This window comes from Myiozetetes cayanensis, unplaced genomic scaffold (genome assembly GCF_022539395.1).
Source record: "Myiozetetes cayanensis isolate MyiCay16 unplaced genomic scaffold, myiCay2020 scf22, whole genome shotgun sequence".
Taxonomy (NCBI): Eukaryota; Metazoa; Chordata; class Aves; order Passeriformes; family Tyrannidae; genus Myiozetetes; species Myiozetetes cayanensis.
Genome location: NW_026087434.1, coordinates 10,662,228 through 10,684,397, shown reverse-complemented (window position 1 = coordinate 10,684,397; position 22,170 = coordinate 10,662,228). Strand labels below are relative to the sequence as shown.

Sequence of the window (22,170 nt, the reverse complement as noted above, 5' to 3'; positions counted from 1 at the left end):
CCCTCGTCCTGTCCTGTAACACTGCAAAGGCTGTGTTGGTGACTGGAAGGAAGGATGTTTAAATCATGTGGTTCCCCTCAACCTGTGCTCTGTTCCCCCCCTTCAGATGTGGGAAAGGATTGGGAGCAGAGGGCATTAGGGAAAGTAATGGCACAAGTATTGTGGAGAATGTGGAGTGTTGGGAGAAGGGGCAGGGCTGGGAGAGGTTCCTTTCCCTGGGGAGCACTGGGTGTCTGAGCTGCAGGTGTTGTCACCTCAGCCCTCACCAGCAGCCCAGACCCAGGTCCCCTGGGAAACAGGGATGGAAGGCTGGGGGTCCTACAGCAAGCAGTGCAGGGCAGCAGATCCCAGGGCTCCAGGAGGCAGCAGGTGAGGGGGGTCCTGCTCCTGGGAGGTTTTGATTCAAGCCCTGAACTGTGTCTTGATTTGGAACTGCAATTTGCCCCTTTTTCCTCTCAAGCTCCAGTTTCCCAGGCAGTTGAGTCAGACTAATTAATGTCTCATTTGCTGTTGAAGAACAGGACTCCATCCTCTTCTTCCCACATCCTCTGCCATGGCCACTCCTCTCTCCTGGCTCTGGAGTTGTCACATCTTTCTTTTTTAGCTCATTCACCCAGCAAAATTAGCTCAGGAAGAGGTGAAATGATGAATTCATAGAACCATAGAGTGTGTTGGCTCTGGAAAGACCTTAAAGATTATCTCCTTCCATGTCCTGTCATGGGCAGGGACACCTTCCACCAGCCCAGGTTGCTCCAAGCCCTGTCCAACCTGGCCTTGGACACTTCCAGGCATCCAGGGGCAGCCACAGCTGCTCTGGGCAACCTGTGCCAGGGCCTCACCCACTCATGGCCAAAAATGTGTAACACTGAGCTGTGTCCTGTGCAGTCTTAGACCTGAGCAGGGTTTTTAGAAGTTGCCTGTGAGCAAGGACAGGGGGAGCCTGTGTTGGGATGATCTGGGAACTTGGTGCCCAGCTGGGATTGACTCCCAGCATCTTCCAGGCTCCAGGCACTTTGATGTGTGGGCTGAGGCTCAGACAGCAGGTTTGGGTTTTTTTTGAGAACTCAGATTTGACACCCTGGTGGCAATTTACAGTCGGAACAATCCTGCCTGCAGTTCAGGGATTTTAGTTAAAGCTGCTCAGGAGTTTCCTCAGGGAAAAAAAAACAACCAAGCCCACTGTCTAAGCAGCTGTTGTGCCCTGTTTCATCCTGCAGCTCTACTGGGAGCTGGGGAAGGGGAAAATCATTTCTGTACCAGCTTTGCCTCTCCCTGTTTGCCTCTGTGTGTCTTGCTAGATCAATTATTGTTTGTAACATCCATTAGATCTTCAGAAGAAAGGCAGAAACACAATGTTTTTCTTCCATTAATCACAGCGGTTTACAGCAAACATCAATTTAAAATGTTAAGGCCAATTTGCAACCAGTATTGACAACAATTAAATTGGCCTCCAGAAAGTTGCTTTTGACACTGTGAAGAATGAAATCTTTATACGGACATTTTCCATGTTGAGCCTCTCCTGCTCCATGATTGCTGATCCTATCACACTCCAGAGGAGTGTAAACAGAGGTGAGGAGCTGCAAGCAATACTCCATTAAGAACGTGCCAGAATCAGTAAACTTTCCTTCCCCTCTTCTTGGACCCTTGCCCAGATATGGCAACTCAATCCACGCTCTGCTTCTATCACTATCAGCCTCCTTTCTTTCCCACTTGTCTTTATTGACTTTAAAATTACACAAAAACGCACTGGAACAAAGGTTCACTGCTTTTTCCTTGGCATTGTCACCCGGAGCAGTGAATTCCACAGCTGAGCACCAACCACAGCCCCCATGAGGAGCAGTGGCCTCGGGCTCTGCAAAGGTATAAGTGACTCCTGCAGCCTTGTCACAGAAAACCAGCTCAGCTCAGAGGTGTGTGAGAGTGAAGGTGACAGTGGAGAAGTTCCTGGTTAATCCTCATGGCTCAGTCCTTGGGTGTGCAATGAGCAGCTCCCTGATATCCGGCTGTGGAGCTCTCACAGACTCCAAAAGTCTGGCTCGGGGAAGTGGGAACATTTCCCAGCAGAAGCTCATTGAGCAGCTCTGAAAACCTGATTGATGAGTGTTCTGGTTTAGCATCTCAATCCTCAAAGGCTCAGCCAGGAGCCCTCGTTGCTGTCTCAAGCTGTGCTTGGCCAGAGCAAGGAGCTGAGGCAGAGTCTGTAGGGCTGCCCTACCTGGGGCAGCTTGGCCTCACCACGATCCACATCTCCAGGGTATTCCCTCCTTCTGGGAGGTGTTTTCTGGTGGCTTTCATGAAGAGGTTTCTTTCTAGATTGACAGCCAGCAGGAAACTTTGGCTCATGTTGAAGACCTGAAAGCAACTGTTATTGTGGCTGCAAAGAGCTTTTATCCCTGGTGCAGGCCCTGCTCCTCCTGCACAGCAGCCATGGGTGGGCAGCTTGGAAATTTAGAGGGTCTTGCCTCACTTCCCCTTCTCTGCAGCTTTATTACCCTCAGACCTTCTTATTGTTCTGAGCACCTGAAAACACTCCCGTGTGGGGATTTATATGAGCATCCCTCAGAGGGAATGATGTCTTCCCCATGAAAGGACACGTCTAACTGCTCCTTCTGTTTGATTTAAAATATTTGAGGAGGAAGGGAAAGGAGTACATCTGTCACAATCTCACTTGCAATCAGTGAAGTTAATGGAAAGATTTCTTCTGACTCTCCTGGGCTTTGGACAAGGCTCTGTGCTGCAACATTAGCAAATAATGAAGTTCACATCTCATCAAATCCTCCTCAGGAAAATAATTCTAATATATGTGGATGGCCTTTTGCAGCTCTCTCCCCAAGTCTGTCCCTGCTTTGTCAGCTGTGCCAACACCTCTATCTCTGGTGTTAAATCACTGCTGGGGAAAACAGCATCTCTCTAAAGAACCTCCCCACAGGATGTTCCATCACTGCTGGTCCCACAGCGCTGCCCCAGGGTTCAAATGGCCCCTCTGGAAAGGCCCTGGGAGAAAGATTAAATTTCCAACCTGTGGCTTTCCACCCCGTGTCTGCCAGTGCAGGAGTGGATAAAATCCCAGAATATGCTGAGAATATCCTTTGTCCTTCCTGCTCTGGGGTTCTTCATTTCACACCTGTCCTCCCTGCACCCATGGCTTTTCCTACCAGGAAACCATTTCTCAGGGAGCCCCACGGGCTGGGGGCAGTTCTGCTGTTCTGTGATTCCATCATTCTGTGCTGTCCACATCCTGCTTGCCAGAGGGACCCCAAACCCCAGTTGTTCCTGGGTCTTTACTGGTCACACAGTCAGCCTGAACTCAAAACTCATCCCATCTTCCTTCCAGCCCCCAGTGCCTCCCAGGCAGGGTCCTTGTGGAACCCTGGAAGGAATCAGCCTTTGTGAGGGCTGCAGGATGGAAGGAAGGTGTGGAGGTGTTTCCAGGCTGGAGGTTTAGAGCAGAAGGCCAGTGCTGCAGGCTTGAGGTCACAGATGGTCAGTGTGGCATCCAGGGTGCAGAGCTCAGCAGAACAGGTGTTTCTGTTAGATCTGCTTAAATATCTATGAATATATTCAGGATCAGGAAGCAAGGGGAGAGATGAAAGGGCTGCTGATGTGCAGGCTGCAGTCAGGGAGCTCCAACTCCCTCCGTGCCTCAAGTGTCCCACTGCTGCTTTGGAGCTGGCTGTGCATCTCAGAGGTTCTCATCCCAAGTTTCCAGGGTTTTGCCTGTCCTCATCCCATCACTGCCATGCCTGGCCCTGGCTGACCCACCCAGCCCAGAGTCAGCAGGGTGCTCTCTCCTCTGAGGCTCCTTGCTGCGTGTGGGTCTCCTCCCTGGGGAGCATCCTAGAGGAACAGGAATGACCCCAGGGGACTTCAGGTGGGACGTGGCATGTGGGAGATGGACTCCTCTCCATCTCCTCCCCTCCTCTCTCTCCATCCTTCCCTCAGGAGCTCCAGCAGGTGCAGTGCCCAGCCCTGCCCTCAGCAGCACCGGCAGGAGCTGCTTTGCTTGGGCTACACTGCCTGAGCCCACCTCAATTTGTCACTGTCACCTCCAGTCTCTCTGCTCACTGAAACCAAACCAGCCTGATGGGAAAATGAAGCCATGGTTTATTTAGCAGGACTTCAGGGCACCCTTCCAACTGTAACTTTGGAAACAAGAGTTCCAAGTAAAACAAATCCCGAACTCCATCAGCGCGTGTGTAACGAGGACGGTCCTTTCTGGTTGCTCAGCCTCTCCTGCTCTGCAGTGCTGAGACAACCCACAGCCAGCAAAGCTGGTGCTTTTCAGATCCCACCACAAAACTCCACAGCTGTGGTCTTCTCCAGCCAATTTTCAGCACCAGTGAGCAGTGCTTTGCCTGGATCTTACTGCACATTACTGCCTCTATGTTTCCCGCTCAGCTGTCCCCTTTTCCTTCCTCTTTTTAAAATTTTCTTTCCCTTCTCAAAAAAAAATAAGTATTAGTGACCCTTCTACCTCCACACCAGGGCTTGCCAACTTTATTCTATTTCAACATACTTATTTTCCGACTTTTACTTCCCAGATTTTAGCATTCACTTATACGATTTCCTGATTCCCACAAAGATCTGCAGCTCAGCTGAGTAACAGAGCACAGACAGAGCAGAGCACTGCCCTGTTCTGCCAAGGAAACCTTACAGGAGAACATTCCCTGTATGGCTGTTTTATGAGCTCAGGATCCTTTGTAAGTGATTAGCATCCTGTCTCCTGTGATCTATGGGGACACGTTAACAGCAGGCACAGCCAGGAACAAGTTCCTTTGGGCAGTTTACAAGAGCAAGTTTTCCCTTCCCAGCTTTGGCAAGGCCTGGCTGTGATATTCAGTCCAACTGGCAGCCCTGATCCATCACCCTACGGCTGCCAAGGGCTGTGGGAGGCTGTGCTGGGAGTGAGGTCCCTCTCCTTCGTGGCTGGGTTTGGGGATGTCTCCTTTAGTGGGCTCCTGCTGCCTGTGGGTGCCTTTTGGAGCCCTGGCTGGGCTGTCACGGCTTTTGTCCCTCACACAGTGTGGGCAAACCCCCAGACCCACAGAGCTGGATGGTCAGACTGTCACACTGACAAGGTGCCTTCCCCTTCTGAGACATCTTGCCTTGCTCATCTCATGTCCCAACCCTCAGCCAGGACCAAGTGGAGTCCTGACTGCTGTCCTTTTGTAATGGGATCGTGTTCAGCTGGAGGAGACAACTCCTGACCAACATTTTATTGCACAGGTAACTCTCTGGTATAGAGAATGACAGGGGTCACTGCTTCTGAGGGAAATGGGAGAGCAAAGGAATCCTCAGTTCTTAGGAAAATTATTTTGTTGCCAGCAAAAGGCTTCCAGAGAACACCATCACCTGAGCCTGTCTGCACAGGGTGATGAACACTGCACCACAACCCTTCAAACTGTCCCAACCAAACAGGCTGAACAAAACACTCCCAAATCAAACACTCCCAACCAAACTGTCCCAACCAAACAGTCTCAAATCAAACAGTCCCAAATCAAACAGTCCTAAACCAAACAGTCCCAACCAAACAGCCCCAACCAAACAGTCCCAAACCAAACAGTCCCAACGCAAACAATCCCAACTGAACAGTCCCAACCAAACAGTTCCTGCCTCAGCCACATGCCCTTCCCACTCAGAGCAGAGCCCTGTAGGTCGTGGAGCAGCCTGAGCTCCCCCTGCCTTCCTTCAAAAGCTTCCCCAGCAGGGACCATGAGCAAAACCTCCTCTGATCACCGGGTGACACAGGTCAGGAAGGGCTACCAGAACCTTCCCCATGAGGCTGAACAGCCTGGGAGTGAATGAGGGCCCAGCTTTGAGCAAATACCCAGATCAGCTGGGAGATGGCAACTGATGGAAGATGTGCCACATCCCCCCCAGCAAAGGTGTGCAGCACCCACTGAGACCCTGTTCAGACAACTATCAACCTCTGAAGCATTAAATACCTCAGAACAATATCTTTCTTCCCCAGCCCTGTGCCACTGGGGGAATCAAGGCAAAAAGAAGGCAAATGATTTCACCAAATTCACCTAGCCAGTAAAAGCTGAAAAAAAAAATCCATAGTATGCCCCCATTCCCAGGTCAAAGCTCCTAGAGGACCTTTGGTGCTCTTCTAGGTCACCTCCCACACCATCCTCTCAGCACATGGCCACAGTTTCACCTGGATGAGCACAGAGGCCCCAGTCACTTGGATTTCTCTCTTCCCAGCTGCTCAGCATAGGGAGCCCCACAAAGCCTCCCAGCTTATGTGTTCTGCTGGAAATACACACTGTTCTACACTCCATACAACCTCCTGATACAACCTGAATTTATACCTCACTGGCTCTGAATTTTTAAAATGCCTGGAGAGAGAGAGAGAGAGAGAGAGAGCAGCCACTCTGCTCACAGAAACCTGAAAGCATCATCACCGCCGAGCCCTGCACTGCTCCACTCCGCCTGGTCGCCTTTTAAAGCCGTTTATTATCCTAATTTCAGGTTTACAAAGTCTGCTGGTGTAAAGTGGGATGTTCTGCTGCCTTCTAATACAGCCCCTGGTGGCTCTGGGGAGAGAGAGAGAGAGAGGAGAGCAGCACTTACCTGGGTTGCTCTTGGAGGTGCGCACGGGGGTGTAATGGTTTTTGGAAGAGGTCCTGACTGGGGTGTTCTCTTTGGGAGAGGTATCTATGGCCGAGATAGTCTCTCTTTCACAGTGTCCGATTGGGATTGGTCCCTGCTGCCTTAAGATGTCAGCCAGAGCCCTGGGGAGAGAGAAAGAGGGGAAAAAAAACCATATTTTCACTCATCAGGTAGAACTCAGTATTTGCAGTTCCACAGATCCAGCAGCGGTTGGATTTCTACCAGAAACAGAAGGACAAAAAAGAAACAATATTCATAATAAAATAAAAAATATGGCTTAAAAGCTCAGGTTTTTTCTGTGTGGCTGCTGCAAGCAGTTCCTGGCTATTGTTCAGTTTTTCATATGCTTCCCCTAATTCACTTCACCCCGGGGTTGTGTCATCCCTCCGTCATTTTCCTTGCAGTGCAGATAAACTGCTCGTTGTAGCGGAAAGCTCCACCCAGAGTCACTCTGAACACATCACAGCCCTGGGACCTGCTAAAGGGGGCACCAAAACTGCCCTCCCCAAGCCACACTCCTTTAAAATTGACCAAAATCAGAAGTCTGGTCCCAACACCCCAGAAATCCTTAGTTTTTCTGCAGCACGGCAGTGGGGGGAGGGAGTTTTTGAGAGGAGAACCAGCAGCCCAGAAGACAAGGATTAAACAACGTTCCTGGGTGAATGTCAACACAGCTATTACCCTACCTAGAGCTTTCTGCCCATTAGGGATTTCTTTCATGGTCCTGAGGTTTCTCTGCTATTCCCCAAGAAAGTGGCAGCTGCAGACAATGTTTTCCCTTTGGATGGCTGGATACTCCAAGATTTTTTTTTCCCCTCTGTGAATATCATGGACACAGTGGAACAATCACAGCGTGAAATGCGCTGATTTTCTTAGGGCAGCCACAAGCTCTCACTGGAGCCACAGGGAAGGGAGGAAGGGGGTGACTTGTGTGGGTTTAAGGGACAGTGGCCTTTGAAGGATGATGGAGTCTGAAAGGCTCTTTTCTCTTGGCAGAGGGAACATGTCTGATGTCACCTTGGGTACCAAGAAAGATGTAAGGAGGAGAAATTCCTTCATTGCATATTGATGAGGAGGATGCTGGTGTTGCTCATGTCTCCTGGCATTCCTTAAATGCCATATTTCTGGTCTTTCATATGAGAAATAGCCTGGGACTCAAGTCCCTTCCATTTTCCAAATGATTTCCTCTCCAGACTGCTGTCCCTGTGCATAATGGATTGCAACACTAATGTGCTCTACAAAAGAAACCCTTGGAAGATCTCAGGGGCCCCCAAAGAGGATTATGTTGGTTCACAGCCATCCTGTGCAGAATATTTTTAACCATTTTTGATTATTTATTGACTGAGGCCTGAGGTTCCTGCCCTGTGTGACACTGCCCAGTCCCCTCCTGAGCAGAGGATCCATTCACCCAGTAATTCTGATGCATTCTGTCCTACAGGATTCCAGCCCAGCACCTCCCCATCGCATTCCAGACCCTGCTGACTGGAGAATATTTGGGAAGCTAAGGAGCTCTGTCTGTTTGGCATGGCCATCCTGCTGGAGACAACACACTTTTTAAAGGCAGCAGGTTGGCAGAACTGAGCCCTTGGTGCATATCTCCAAGACATATTAAGCATCAGATGACCATTTAATGGCATCTGCTGTACAGACACACGAAGAGTCGTTTTTCAATCACACAGATTGTATTAAGACCATTATTTACCGCTCCACAGTGGTTTGGGCTCGTTTTGAACACTCGTCCAAGACACTCTTACTGTCAAGAGTGCAATTACTCAGACAGCAGAGGAAGGGGACAGATGAAGATAACTCTAAAACAATGTATAAAGCTCTAGATTCCACTCAGCTTAATGCCATGGAGCCACCTGGGCAGGAGCAGCCAGGACAGGGATCAGAGGGATGGGTGGGGTGGGGAACACACAGAGCCAGCACTGCAAACATCACACAAAGGTGGGATGTGGAGCTGCAGGTACTGGTGGGGTGGAAATGGGAGAGGACAAACCAGTTCTGCCTGACCAGTGTTTAACCTGACCAAGAGAGGCCCCACATCCCACTAGTGGGGAGCTGAAAAAGGGGCAGAGCAGGGCTGTTTGTGGAGCTGTAAATGAAAGGAGACAAAAGGCATTTGGTTTAAGAGAAAAAATCCACAGTGGGACAGCAAAACTGGAACAGGGATCCAGCGAGGCTGAGGGACCTCCATCCCTGCAGATCTTCAAATTCAGCTTGAAAAGACCCTGAACAACCTCCTTTGGCAGTGAAGATGGCCTTGCTTTAAGCAGATGGTGGCAGGAGGGACCTCCAGAGGTCCCTTCCAACCTGATTTCTGCTGCGATTCTGAGTCTGGGATTACCTTCCACTGCAGCTCAGCTGGTTTCTCCTCATACTGCTGCCCTTTCTCCTGCTGTTATTACTCTCTGAAGGGGCATTGACACAGCCCTAGGCTTCCCTGTCTCCTGGATGGACAGTTTACCTCCATTCACTAAAAATAACTGAGGCAATTCGAGTGAATCTACCCTGGAACAACTGATGCTGATGGGAAATGCCTCATCCTCAGTCACTACCCACCTGAGAGCTGAACCCTCAGCCTGCTGCCCTCTGTGAGGACAAATCCACGTGTCCAGGACAACATTTCAGTCTGTGATCTTTATCACAAAAAAAATACTACTCAGGGACATGATGAGTACAAATGTAATCCCTTTTTTTTTGTTTTCCATCCTGAAGGGATATTAATAATGAGAGCTACTCTCTGAGTTTGTTCTTGGTCCCAACACAATAAGGAAATGATTTCTGGTGTCAGCCCACCTGGAAGGGAGGAGATTGTTGCTCTCAGACACTGAAGAAATCCCAGGTGATGCTCAGGAAAGTGATGTCTGTCCTGGCAGACTGTACATGAGATAAACTGAGCACAACTGTCCAAAGCAGTCCTGGCTGCTAGACCTGGGACTAAACCAGCGTGAGCTCAGCAGTGCTGAAGGTGTGATCTCTTTGTTCCCTAAACACACCAGGCTGTGTGTCCTGAGTGCTCCCTTCTCCTTTCCATAGCTACAGAGAAAAGACTTTTAAGCACCAGCAGAACAAAACTTTATAGGTGGGGGAGAAAGTCCAACTTGGATCACACTGGTTATTTCCTTGCCAATTCAATCACATTGCTGTATGTGATCCAGGTTATTTCCATAAAGCCCAGAGGGTGGAAGGTCAGACCCACTTAAGTGAGGAAGGATTTGATTGGTATAAGTCTCCTGGGTACAGTTGTCTAATTGCAAAGCTTCAACAGAGCAGAGCAAGAGAGTCACTGAAATATTTGGGTCTTGTGTGCACAGCCATTTGGGTACAATTAGTGCTGATAATAGTACTGATGTCAACAGCCTCCTAATCACCTGCCCAGGGATATGAGACACTTCAGAAATCTTTCTGTGACGACACATCTCTTATCTCAGGAACACAAACCTCCCTGGCTGGAAGGTGGCACCTGTGGCAGCAGCTGGAGCCGCCGGAGCGGAACAACGGCACAGTCCCCTCGGAGATAACCACTGCTGACACCTCCTCACCCACGTCACTGCTGGCAGAACGCTACAGCTCCTTCCCCCTGAACCCAGAATAGCCACAGTGACATCAGGGATGTTGTTCCACACCAGTGCTGGGCCAGAGGGAGATCACGGCAGGACACGCCAGGCCAGTCCTGCTCTCAGGTGCCTTGTGGGAAGGAAGGTTCTTGTGGGACTCTGGACACTTTGGGAATCCCAGAATCCCAGAATGTGCTGAGCTAGAAGGGACCCCCAAGGATCATCCAGTCCAACCCTCAGCCCTGCCCAGGCCCATCCCCAAGAGTCCCCCCCTGTGCCCCAGAGGATCATCCAAACCCTCCTGCAGCTCTGGCAGCCTTGGGGCTGTGCCCACTACCCTGGGGAGCCTGTTCAGTGCCCAACCAGCCTCTGGGGGAAGAACCTTTTGCTGAGATCCACCCTGAGCCTGCCCTGACACAGCTCCAGCCCTTCCCTGGGGGCTGTCCCTGGTCCCCCCAGAGCAGAGCTCAGTCCTGCCCCTCCTCTGCCCCTGCCCAGGAGGTTGTAGAAGAAATGCAGTGGGATAAACACAGGGGCCCTTAGGCAAAGCAGCATCTGTGGTTTTTCTCAGGAGAAAAAAATAAAAGGTCTGGTTGTAAATACAAAGGGCCAAAAGGGATAGGTGGAAGCAGCAGGGCAGCAAGGTTGGGCATCAGCTGGGGCCTGATGCTGCAGGTGAAATCAACAGGCTTTGATACCAAAGCAGGACTTGGTAACCAGAGAGAAGGTGAAGCTGCAGATGCTGTGAGGGCCCGGCTCCCTGTCCCCTCAGTAACCCAGCCCAGGACCTGCTCTCTGAATTCCCAACAAGGGAACAGCAGCTGGAGCAGTGCTGTCCTCCCACACAGCCTTTTCTCCAAGTACAGTCCTGTTTTCCCAATATCCACACACTTTCCACACTGATTGGTAGCGTGAGTGTGGGCACAGGTCTGCTGAAGGCAAGAGGAGCTTTGGTGACAGCACCAACCAGTTGAGATGTGACCTGTGGGCAATTAAGATTGGAGTAGAGGGATTTGTAGGTTCTGGGCGGGAAAGGCAATGGGAAGAGCTGCCCATTCCCAGCAGTGCAGGTTGTACTCATGCAAAGCTTCACTCTGCTGAAAATCCCCTCTCCTGGAGACATCAAGCACAGTGTGTGTTAGAAAACAGAATTGCTTGTTCTGAGTCCCTCTGAATTTGGGGAAGAATGGAAAAGGAATGACCAAATGGATCTGGCAGAGCCCAGTGAAAAGAGCAGTGCCTGGATGAGCTGAGAGCCTGCTAAAAGCAGAGCTGAGATGGAGCTTGTGGCAGGACTCCAACCCTCTTGAGCACGGCCAGGATTTCACTGCAAGTCCTTTCAAAAGCGAGGTTAAAGACTCTCCTCTGCTTCATTACCGACCTGGAAACACAGAGGCAGCTGGTCCAAGAGAGGGGATTTATCCAGAGCAGAGCCAGCTCACCTGGAAGGGACAACTCTCTCCAAGGGAGAGGATTTCGGTCACTGGCCAGTCACACACCCAGGGTGGCTGTGAATTATTGATCGCTTAGCTTGGCTCCTGTCCCCACACCTGGTGTGTGCCTTGGGGAGCAACAAACACTGACCACACGGAGCTGGGGCTGGGTGGTCCTGGGAGTGCTCCTACACTGCAGATCCTGGGGTGGGGGTCCCACCCTGCAGGTCCTGCCAGCCCAGCCCTGCTTGTCCCTGTCAAACAGCACCTGGGAAGGCAAAGGGACTGCCTGGCAGCAGCAACCTCCCCTCTGCTGCCTGCTGGGCATCCCCTCCAGGGCACCCACGCTCTGAGGGTGCCCAGGTCTTACTGACCTGCAGTTGATTGCACCAACACACTGAAAAACTGATACAGTCAGGGAAACACAGGGTGGTGCTCCAGCAATCCTGGAGGAGCAACTGCCAAAGCAGGGTTTGTCTATCCCTGTGCAGCCTCAGCAGCATCCTGGAGATGCTCCAGTCCCACAGCAGAAGTCTGGTCACCAACAGCTGACCCACTGGTCACCACAGCTGCCAGAAACAGCAGCAGCTGATGTTTCAGAGCTGGAATTCCAGGGAGGAACACTGGGAAGGGTTTTTGTGGTGATGCCTGGCAGGGCTCAAGGAGGGTTTGGACAATGTTTTGAGGCACAGGGTAGGATTTTTGGGGTGTCCTGTGCAGGGCCAGGAGTTGGACTGGACTGTGGGTCCTTTCCAACTCAGGATATTCCATGATTCTGTGATTGTATTCTATGATTCTATGCCTCTGTGTGTGTGTGTGTGTGTGTGTGTGAATTCACCCACAGAATTAAGAAGGGAAAAAAACAAAGCACTGGCACACCTTTCCAAGAGCAAAGCATTTGCACCCAGTGTAAGTGAGGAAAAATTCTCCCTTAAAAATAAACACCACTAGGAAAAGTCAGGTGTCTTCAAAAAAATCTTAATGCCAAACAAAAAGAAAATTATTTAGGAAGCTCTTATAATTTAATCTGGCTTTAATGACGAGTTTCAATGAGAGCTGAATTCCAGATGTTCTGAGGAGCAGAGCGTTGCCCAGACTGTGCCAGCAGGAGGGGGTTGGCACCAAGTCCAAAAGGAAAGAAAAAACACAAATATTTTGTAATTAAAAGGTTAAAATGAAGCTTTCCATGAACATGACCAGGGGCTTGGGGACAGTGAGTGACACAAAGGATTTGGTGGCTCCAGAAGGGCTGCCCCCAGCATTGCACCCAGGAAAGACAGCACTGGGGAGAATGGGAAGCAGTGTTATTGGGCAGAAAAATGAACAGAGCACCATCCTGATAATGAAAAGAAGAGAAAATTAAACTAGCAGATCTTGTTAGGGATTTCACAGGCATGAAAGGCTGCAGGAACTGCACTGAGGGGTCAGCTGGTCCAGTTCTTTAGCCTGTTGGTGCTTGTGGATCGTGGAGAAGAGGAGACTGAGGGGAGGACTAAGTTCAGTTCCAACTGCCTGGGCAGGGGCAGAGGAGGGGCAGGACTGAGCTCTGCTCTGGGGGGACCAGGGACAGCCCCCAGGGAATGGCTGGAGCTGTGTCAGGGCAGGCTCAGGGTGGATCTCAGCAAAAGGTTCTTCCCCCAGAGGCTGGTTGGGCACTGAACAGGCTCCCCAGGGCAGTGGGCACAGCCCCAAGGCTGCCAGAGCTGCAGGAGGGTTTGGATGATCCTCTGGGGCACAGGGGGGGACTCTTGGGGCTGGGCCTGTGCAGGGCTGAGGGTTGGACTGGATGATCCTTGTGAGTCCCTTCCATCTCAGCACATCTTGGGATTCTGTGATCCACAGGCACAAAGGCAGCAGCAGCACTCGGTGGATGTGCAGTGCTCTGAGAAGCACACGAGTGCACACAGAATTTCCATGCACGTGGCATCGATTTCTGCACCAAGTCCTATGTTGTGAGCACAGTTAAGGGCCTTTAAACTCACAGAAGAAAGCTGTACTCTCCCTGAAGAGCCCTAACTCTGAAGAGCCCTTGCAACAAAGGAGGTTGGGTGAGAGTCAAACTGCAGCACAGGATTTATTGTGGAAGAATCCCACGCTTATCTGCCTGGGGAATGAGATATCGAAGCCCTCCATGCAATGCAGTGCACAGAGATCTAAGGAAACACAGCTTGCCCATGTGAGCAGGGACAAAGACAAGCAAAAAGTACCATGATCTCATTTTCCTGATAAAATTCAGATCTTAATGTGAAACAGAAGTTTTGAAAGACATCTGATCTCCAAAGGCACAGAGATCAACGGGTTAAGGATATAAGGGATTACAAAACTAAAAGAAATAGGAGTTCAGAGCTAGACTGGGATCCCTTGACACCTTAGGATAGTGGTTGATTAATAGAAAAAGTTAATTAGCAAACAGAAAAACATCAAATAAATGGGAATTAGAGGCACTGAAACGATTTGGGGAGGGCAGAGTGGTTTCTGAGAGTGGCCTCTTGTAATGGGAGAAAGGAGAAGATTCAGGAGAATCCAGAGGAATTCTGTGGCCAGGCAGCTCCTGTGCTCTTACAAAGTCAGACTCTTTTTATAAAACAGACTCAGAGAAAAACATGGCAAAAAAAAACCAAAAACAAACAGTTACCAATCTGCAAACTGTCAGCAGAGCTTCAGACTGAAGCTTCTCCATGCCATGTAAGTGAAACAAGAAGCAAATCCTTTGTCCAGGTACATGCACACAAATACACTCCCTGCCTTGATTTGGACAGTTAGGGCTGGAAAATGCATCCTGTAAAACAGGACACGACCCAGGTCTTCTCCCTGCTTGGGAATTACCCCAAATACAACAAGGTGCAGTGTTGGTTTGAAACACAACCAGTCAGGAGTAAATTCTCTGAGGCCACAAGTCTCTAGTGGAAGGTGTCCAGGGTACAGGTACCCTTCCAACCCAAACCATTCTGTGATTCTATGTCTGCACATTTTCACCTCACATGTGCTTGTGGACCTCTGTTCTGTGCCTGAGAGAGGGACAGGGGAAACTTTAGAGAAGAGACTCAGAAACCATCAGGAGCAAACAGCACAAAGCAGGGCAAGGAGCCGCAGAAAGTGCATCCGAGTGGGGTAAAAACATCAGAGCATGAAAAAACACATCAGTGGAAAGAGACTGAAAGCAGCAACAGCATCCAAGAAAAAGCCTTCAGTGCAGTCCCCCTGGCCAGGTGTGTGTTTGAGCACTCTCTCCCCGCCCTGGGGAGGTGTGAAGTTGGATTGTTTGGCTGCAGGAACACACGGCTGCAGAGCAGAGCCGCCTGTGATCCCGTTTGGAACAGCACGGCTGGAGAGAGCGACGCTTCAGACGGGCCTCCCGAGCTGAGGCAGCTGCCCTCCAGTGACCCCTCAGCAAGCCCCGGGCCCGGGCTGTGGTGAGAGGCAGCCTGCAGGAACACAAACCTCCCTGTGCTTTGAGTCAGCCTCACCTAAACCAGTGCACCAGCCCGGCCGGGTCCGTGGGATTCCCGTGGAAACTCAGAGGTGCCAGGCAAAAATGGCAAGGAAAGGATCGACCCCACCGTGGTCTCTACGTGGGAAAAGGAGGGTCACATATAAAAAAAGTAGTCGGTGTTATTGTTCACAGAGCTGGAGGAGCAAAGGCAGAGACCAAAGGGAGGAGTAGCACAGGGATCTCTCCTCTCAGAGATGTAGGAGCAGGGAAAGTGAAGCTCAGGGCAGGAGGTGCCTGTTTCTGCCTTTCACACCCATCACACTCCAGGCAAGGCCAGATAAGGAAGACAACCTTTGAGCAGGATACAGAGCTGGTCTGCTGGGGGAAATCTCCTACAGGAGAACAGCTGGGCTCCCATCATTGTCCACTGCCACTGTCTCCTTGTGCCTTGGGCTGACCATGTGGGAAACACTTGGAATATTTCAATCCCTCACTGCAGACTGTAACCAGCCCCAACTTGTGCATTTCTAGCTCAGCAGAGAGTGCAGTGGCTGCTGCTGAGGGCTAAACAGGGGTCAGGGAGCGATACTACTATCTGTGAATTATTTATGCACTGGAGCCTGGGGATTTGGGGTCATGGCCATGGGAAGAGAATATTCTGGGTCACCCCTCCGTGCTACAGAAAAACAGCTTTGCAAACAAACAGCTGATATTCCTTATTCAAAGATTCTTTAACTCATTCCCCTCCTGAAAGTAAAGCAAACACTCTGCCCACTTAAGAAATGCTTGAGAAAAAAAATAAAAACCTGACAAATGGAGGAACACAAACCATCCTCACAAATGCAGACAGGGAGCATCAACATAATATTGCTGCCTACAACTCTCAGAAATCAGCCTCAGTTTCTAGCTGGAGCTCAGCACTACTTCTGGCTGTGGAACTCCAAACCCAGCCAAGAGGTAATTCTATATGATCAGCCTGAAAGATCCTAAAACCATTAAAAATCAGTTCAGTTCAAAGCATTACAAGTGTCTGTGCAAAATATGAATATTTCAGCTGCTGTTTTTCAAAGCTCTTCCACTTACTGCTCTCAGAAACAACCGTCTCAGTCACTGCCACTGCTAAGCCCAGCATCCCAGCAGTGCCTCTGCTTTAAAGGGATGTTGTAGTGCCTGGAAACAAGAGCTGATTCCAGCTCTGAGCTGCACATGCACATCTCCGTGCACAGCCAGCCTTTCATTTCACGGGAGAGTGACAGTTCTCCGGTGAGTTTGTAAACCCTCCTTCTATCAAAAGACATTAAATGAGCCCTGCCTCCCTCCAAATGTTCTTTCTGACTGAGTTAATAAGGATTTTCTGTAAAAGCTGGATGAGAAACGAGCAGAGAAATAACATCCACGCACAGCACCTCTATCCCACCATTCACGAGGAAATAAAATTTACAGTGTGATCTTACTCGTGGTGAAGTGCAGGCAAGTCTTGATTAATCTTCCCTGGGTGGGGGGTACTGGTCCCAAGGGGCTGTTTCCAGCCCTCTGTAGCAGTTTCTGTTTGTTTTGCTGCTCTCCTCCTCATCCCAGAGGTTTTGCTGGGATGCACACGGAGATTTAATGTACTCGCCAGCACTACACTGAATTATTCTGGAACTTACACTTCACTCCAGTTGACACAGCCTCAAACAAACAGGAATATCTGAGCTCATCCTGATTCCCTCCTTCCCCGTTACTGCTCAGCAGCTGACAGAGACAAAGGCAAACCATTCCACTCCTCGTATTTATATTCTGCTTAGAGCACTGAGAGCATTTTTCCTCAGCCTGATGCAGCCCCTGGCACTTCATAATATTTAAACCATCATGCAATGTTGATCAAGTTCAGGTAACACAGCTCTGAAAGGTATAATCTTTTACCAGCTATCATATTATAGAAGTCAATCAACTCCTTAAAATGCTCTGGAAGTCAAGCTTCCCAAGCACTCAATCTGCCATTCATACTTCCACACACAGGTGAATCATTTCAGCAGAACTTCTCTAAATAAAGCAAAGCAAGCATCAAAGACATGAAAACATCAGGAATAACCCAGACAAGTCTGGCAAGGCTGTCTCTGATTTCCAAAGGGTGAAGGATTCAGCCCTGTAGCACGTTGGAGCTGGAGCAGAAGTAACATATGGGCATCCAACCCAGATTTCCAAATTTAGTGTGAAGATACGGCCCGGGCAAAGTTGCCTTGAAGCCAGAAGAGCTGGGCAGCTGGGGAACCAGCCCTCAGTTCCCAGGACACTTAAAGGAGCCTCTTTTCTGGCTGAGCCACTCTCAGGACCCCTCCCCACTCACAGCTGGCTTAGTTTTTAGCCCTGTGGAGGTGTTTCCTTGCGAGACCAGGGGCAGGGTGGGGGTTGGGATGGAATATGTGGGTCAGACCCTCAGCAAGTGTAAACCAGCCTGGCTTCACTGCAGGCACGTCCATCCTCAGGGAGGAGTCTTAATAAAACACATCTCCTCAAATACATAAAAACTGCGTCACTCGTCTGTTTTTCTTTGTGAAAACCTACACTTTCTTCCCCTGGTCTCTGTTAACTGCAACTGGAGTTCAGCCTTAAAAACATGGTCAATGATTTTAATAGTTTTGACTAACAACTGCGAATTAAAATAATTTTTGTGAAGCACTATCTGCCAGAGATGGTCTTTCCTCACTCACAGTGTTCTTACAAAGGAGCCTCTCGCTGATTTTTACGTTCAGACACGGGAAGCTCTTGGATTCTCCGCACGCAAGGAGCACTCATCGTTTGGAAGGAGTTTTTCATCATAAAATAAATATGAACAGAGAGAGTAGATGCATTTGTCCAAAATGAGAATTGCTACAGCAGCCTCAGCTTTTGCTTTGAAAAGGGATTTTCTCTGACACGTCGAGTGTTCTCAGAGATGTGTAACAGCACTGCTGAGGGGACCCCAAACTGCCTCCTGCACCAGCAAGGACAGAGTTAGCAGGGTTCAGAGGGGAGAAAATAAGAAATAAAAAGGAAAGATGCAGAGCTCTCCCCACCACCAAATGCTTTCCCACAGAGCCTTTGGCACCACGAGGCAAAGGCAGCATCTGGGGGGGTCAGAACCGTCCCCTTCACACTTCCTAAACTTCCCCTGGCCGGAGCAGGCAGGGCAGCATCCCCAGGGGCCAAGGGGCTCTGCTGCCCCCGGGGGGCGTGGGGGGTGCAGGGGGCCGGGGCAGATGTAAGGGGGCTTTGGGGGGCAGGAGGGTCGTGGCAGGGGGAAGAAGGGAAGTGCCAAAGGGCAGGAGGGGGTAAGCGGGGGGGGCAGGAAGGGCGTGCCGGGAGGGCCGGGGGGCAGGAGGGGGTGCCCGGGGGCAGGAGGGAGGGGGAGCGGTGCGGGAGAGCAGGAGCGAGGGGGTTGCCGGGAGGGCAATAGGGGAGTGTTGGAGGGCAGCAGGAGTGGGTACCAGGGGCAGGAGGGGGGTGCCGGGGGGTAGAAAGGCGGTACCGCGGTGCCGAGGGGGAGGAGTGGAATGTCGGGGGACAGGAGGGGGTGCCAGGGGATTGGAGGGGGTCATGCCCGGGTGCAGAGGGGTGTGTTGGAGTACCACAGATTAGAGGGGGATACCGGGGTACCAGGGTGCAGAGGGGGATGCCGGGGGTGCCGGGATGCAGAGGGGGGTGCCGAGAGGAAGGACAGGGGTGTCGGGGTGCCGGGATGTAGGGTGGGGGTGCCGGGATGCCGGAGGGGGCGGCTCCGCGGGGAGGGCCGGGCCGGGCACTCGGCAGCGCGGAGCTGCCCATGGAACAGTCCGTGGAACTGTCCGCGGTACCGTTCGCGGAATTGCCCGCGTTACTGTCCATGGAACTGTCCATGGAACTGTCCGCGGTCCTGCCCGTGGAACCGTGCACGGAACTGTCCACGGAGCCGGTGCTGAAGCCACGGGACGGCCACCCACGAGCGGCGCCGTGGGGCAGCAGGACAGGCCCCGAGGTGGGACGGGAGGGATGGACCGAGAGGTGGAGGTGTCCCTGATAAGAGCGTGCAAAGGAGGAACTTCTGGATAGAGGATGGAAAAGGAAAATCTTTTGGCGTGTGGTGCAAAGAGGGAACTCTTGGGCAGCCAGGGGAAAACCCTTGGATGAGTGACTCAAGGGGGGACCCCTCGAAGCAACAGCACGATGGAAGATCGTTTGGACAGGTGGTACAAAAGGGGAGCCCTTAGACAGCCATGGCACTGGGGAAGTCCTTGGAAGGTGGAGTAGGGGGAAACTCACAATAGGCCAGTGCAAAGCACAAGGATTTGAATGGGTAGTTCAAAGGGGACTCCCTGGACAGGTGGTGTAAAAACTGGACCCTCGGACAGCCAGTTCAGAGGTGGAATTCTTGGAAGGCTCATGCAATGGGGAAACTCTTGGACAGGCTGCACAAGTGGGAAACCCTTGGACGGGCGGTTTAAAGACAGACCACCTCGGATGGGGAGAGCAAGGAGAAAACCCTTGAGCAGACTTTGCAAAGGGGGAACACTCGGAGAGGGAGGGGGCTGTCCCTGGCCAGGAGGGTGCTGGAGGCAGGGGAGGGGGCGCACCTGTGTATGTTCATCTCCCGGGGCGGGCGCCGTGCCTTATCGTAGGCCACCTTGGCAAAGACGCCGGCGATGAGCACGAAGGCGATGGCCCCGCACGAGATGTAGACGGTGGCGTTGGTGCTGTCCTTGTCCGGGTCGTACTTGTTGGCGTCCCCGTCGGCGCCGTCGCCGCCGTCGGCGGGCAGGGCCCCGCTGGCCGTGGTGGGGTGGGCCCACTCGGGGCTCTTGTAGTTGCGGCACAGGCTCTGGTTGAGCTTCTCGGCGCGCTTGTTGCAGCAGAAGCGGTAGAAGCAGGTGCCGCAGCAGTAGCGGAAGCCCGTGAGGCTGTTGTTGCACTCGAACTCCTTGTCCCACTGCCCGCTCACGTCGTAGTACCCCCAGCACGTCTCGTGCGCCGGGGCCGAAACCCCTCCGCCGCCCCCGCCCCCGGGGGGGCTCTTGCCGCCCCCCGCGCCTTTGCCGCGCCCGGGCAGCGCCGTGGGGGCGGCGACCCCGGGGCCCGCCAGCGTCTGGTTCAGCAGTTCCTTGCCCGGCTTGGGGGTCCGCCGCGCCGCCGCCGCCCCCTGGGTCCGGTTGCCCTTGGCGCGGGGGGGCCCGGCTGCCTGCGCGGGCAGCAGCAGCAGGGCCAGGGCGTGCAGGCAGAGCAGGAGCAGCGGCAGCAGCAGGTGCCGCGGCCCCATGGCGGGGGCGAGCGGGGGCGCGGGGCGCGGCGGGGGCGGCGGGCGGGCGGGCGGCGCGGGGCGGAGGGGATGGGGGCGCTCAGCGGTCGCGGCGCTGCCCCATGGAGCGGGGTGGGAATGGGGCGGGTGGGGGGTGGGATGCGGAATGGGGGTCCCGCTGCTGCCGCGCGGCTCCTCAGAGGCGGCTACCCGGCGCCGGGCGCTTCATGCCGGCGCGGAGCCCGGCGGAGCGGGGCTGCAGGCGGCGGGGTCCCGGCGCTGCTCCGGAGAGGGGCTGCGAGAGACGGGGAGAGGGTGAGAGCGCGCTGCGCCCCGGGCAGACCGGCCCGCCCCGCCCGCACGCCCCGCCCACGGCCTTACCATGCCGGAGCGGGACTGCAGCGGGGCCGCGGGGCTGCCCGCGCTCCCAGCGCGGCCGGGGGCGGAGCGGCGCCGGAGCCGGGCCGGGCGCGGAGCAGGGGCCGGGCAGAGCCGGGGAAGGACCGCCCACCGCTGCCGGGCCGCTCCTGACATCACCGGCAGCACCGGCACCGCGCCCACACCGCGGGGAACCCGCGCCCAGCCCCGGACCGCGCGGGGCGGGCGGCTCCGCGCACCGGCACCGGCACCGGCACCGGGCGGCTCCGACCGGGAGCGTGGGAAGGGACCCGGAGCGGTGGCAGTGGCGTGGTCACTGTAGATGCGTGTGGAGCGCGGCCCCTGTACCTGTCCCTGGGGATGTGGTCCCTCTGGAGATGTGCTCCCTAAAGGTGTGTATGGCCACTGTCCCTGTCCCTACAGACCTGGTCCCTGCAGGGATGGGTAGGGATGTGTTCCCTATAGGTGTGTGGCGTCTCATCCCTGTACCTTTCTCTGGGGATGTGATCCCTGCAGGGATGGGGTCCCTGGGTGTGGTCACTACACCTGTCCCTGGGGATGTGGTTCCTACAGGGATAGGCAGGGATTTGGTCCCTATGGGTGTATGTGGTGAGTGGCCCCTGTCCCTGTCCCTGGGGATGTGGTCCCTGCAGGGGTGGGCAGGGATGTGTTCCCACTGGCTCAGCTGTGGGTACAGTCCCTCTGGAGGTGCAGGGACAGCAGCCCATCGTGGGTACAGAGGGGCCACGGTGGCTGTAGGTTTGCAGTCTGTATGGTCCCTCAGTGTGTGCACTGGGGAATATTTCTGTAAGAGTTTGTGGATTGATCTCTGTGGGGAATGTGGTCCCTCTGGGTGTCTGAGAGCTTCACAGACCCTGTAGGAGTGTGGAGTGTCAGGGATACCCTGGACATGTGATGTGTTCCCTGTCAGTGTGTGGGGGAGGTACAATCTTCATGGATTTGCATGAGCAGGACCTATAAATGTGCCCAAATTGTTTGGGCTGGGGGCCTCAGAGACACGTGCAGCCTCCCAGGCTTGGTGGAGTCCAGGGGGCTGTCCCACTCAGCCCAGAGAGAGAGCTCCCTCACCTCTCCAGAACCAAAGAACACCCTAAAGCTGGAAGGGACACACAAGGACCAGCAAAGTCCAGCTCCTGGCTCTGCACAGGACACCCTAAAAATCCCAGCATGTGCCTCCAGGAGGTTCCTGTCCCAGGGCAGCACAACCTGGTGCTGGGCAGGCGTTGCCCCCAAGGCTGTCAGGCCCCACCAGGGCTGTACTGTCTCCCCTGCCCTGTGAACCCCTGCACAGGGACAGGCTCCCAGGCTCCACAGGGATTGCTGCTCCAGCCTGGGGCCCTTGGCACCTCACTGAGCCCAGCTGAGTCCCAGCTCCCTGGGAACCTGCAAAGGTTCAGGGTGGAGAAGGTGGCATCCCGCACCCCAGTGGGTCTGAGACACTCCCCACTTCCAACTGGGTGCCCTCCAGGGCAGCTTTGGGTGCTGCAGGGATGGGCTGGC

General features: G+C 53.2%; 1 protein-coding gene across 1 annotated transcript in view; it reads right to left on the bottom strand.

The window, feature by feature from the left end:
- The window catches only part of SHISA6 (shisa family member 6), a 237,155-nt gene extending 216,863 nt beyond the window's left edge, over nt 1–20,292 (bottom strand). Inside the window, exons 1-2 of the mRNA XM_050319542.1 lie at nt 19,613–20,292; nt 6,577–6,737 (exon numbers count right to left, since the gene is read on the bottom strand). Coding sequence (XP_050175499.1) covers nt 6,577–6,737; nt 19,613–20,292 — 841 coding nt within the window. The remainder of the gene's footprint in view (nt 1–6,576; nt 6,738–19,612) is intronic.
- Nucleotides 20,293–22,170: the final 1,878 nt, after the last annotated feature.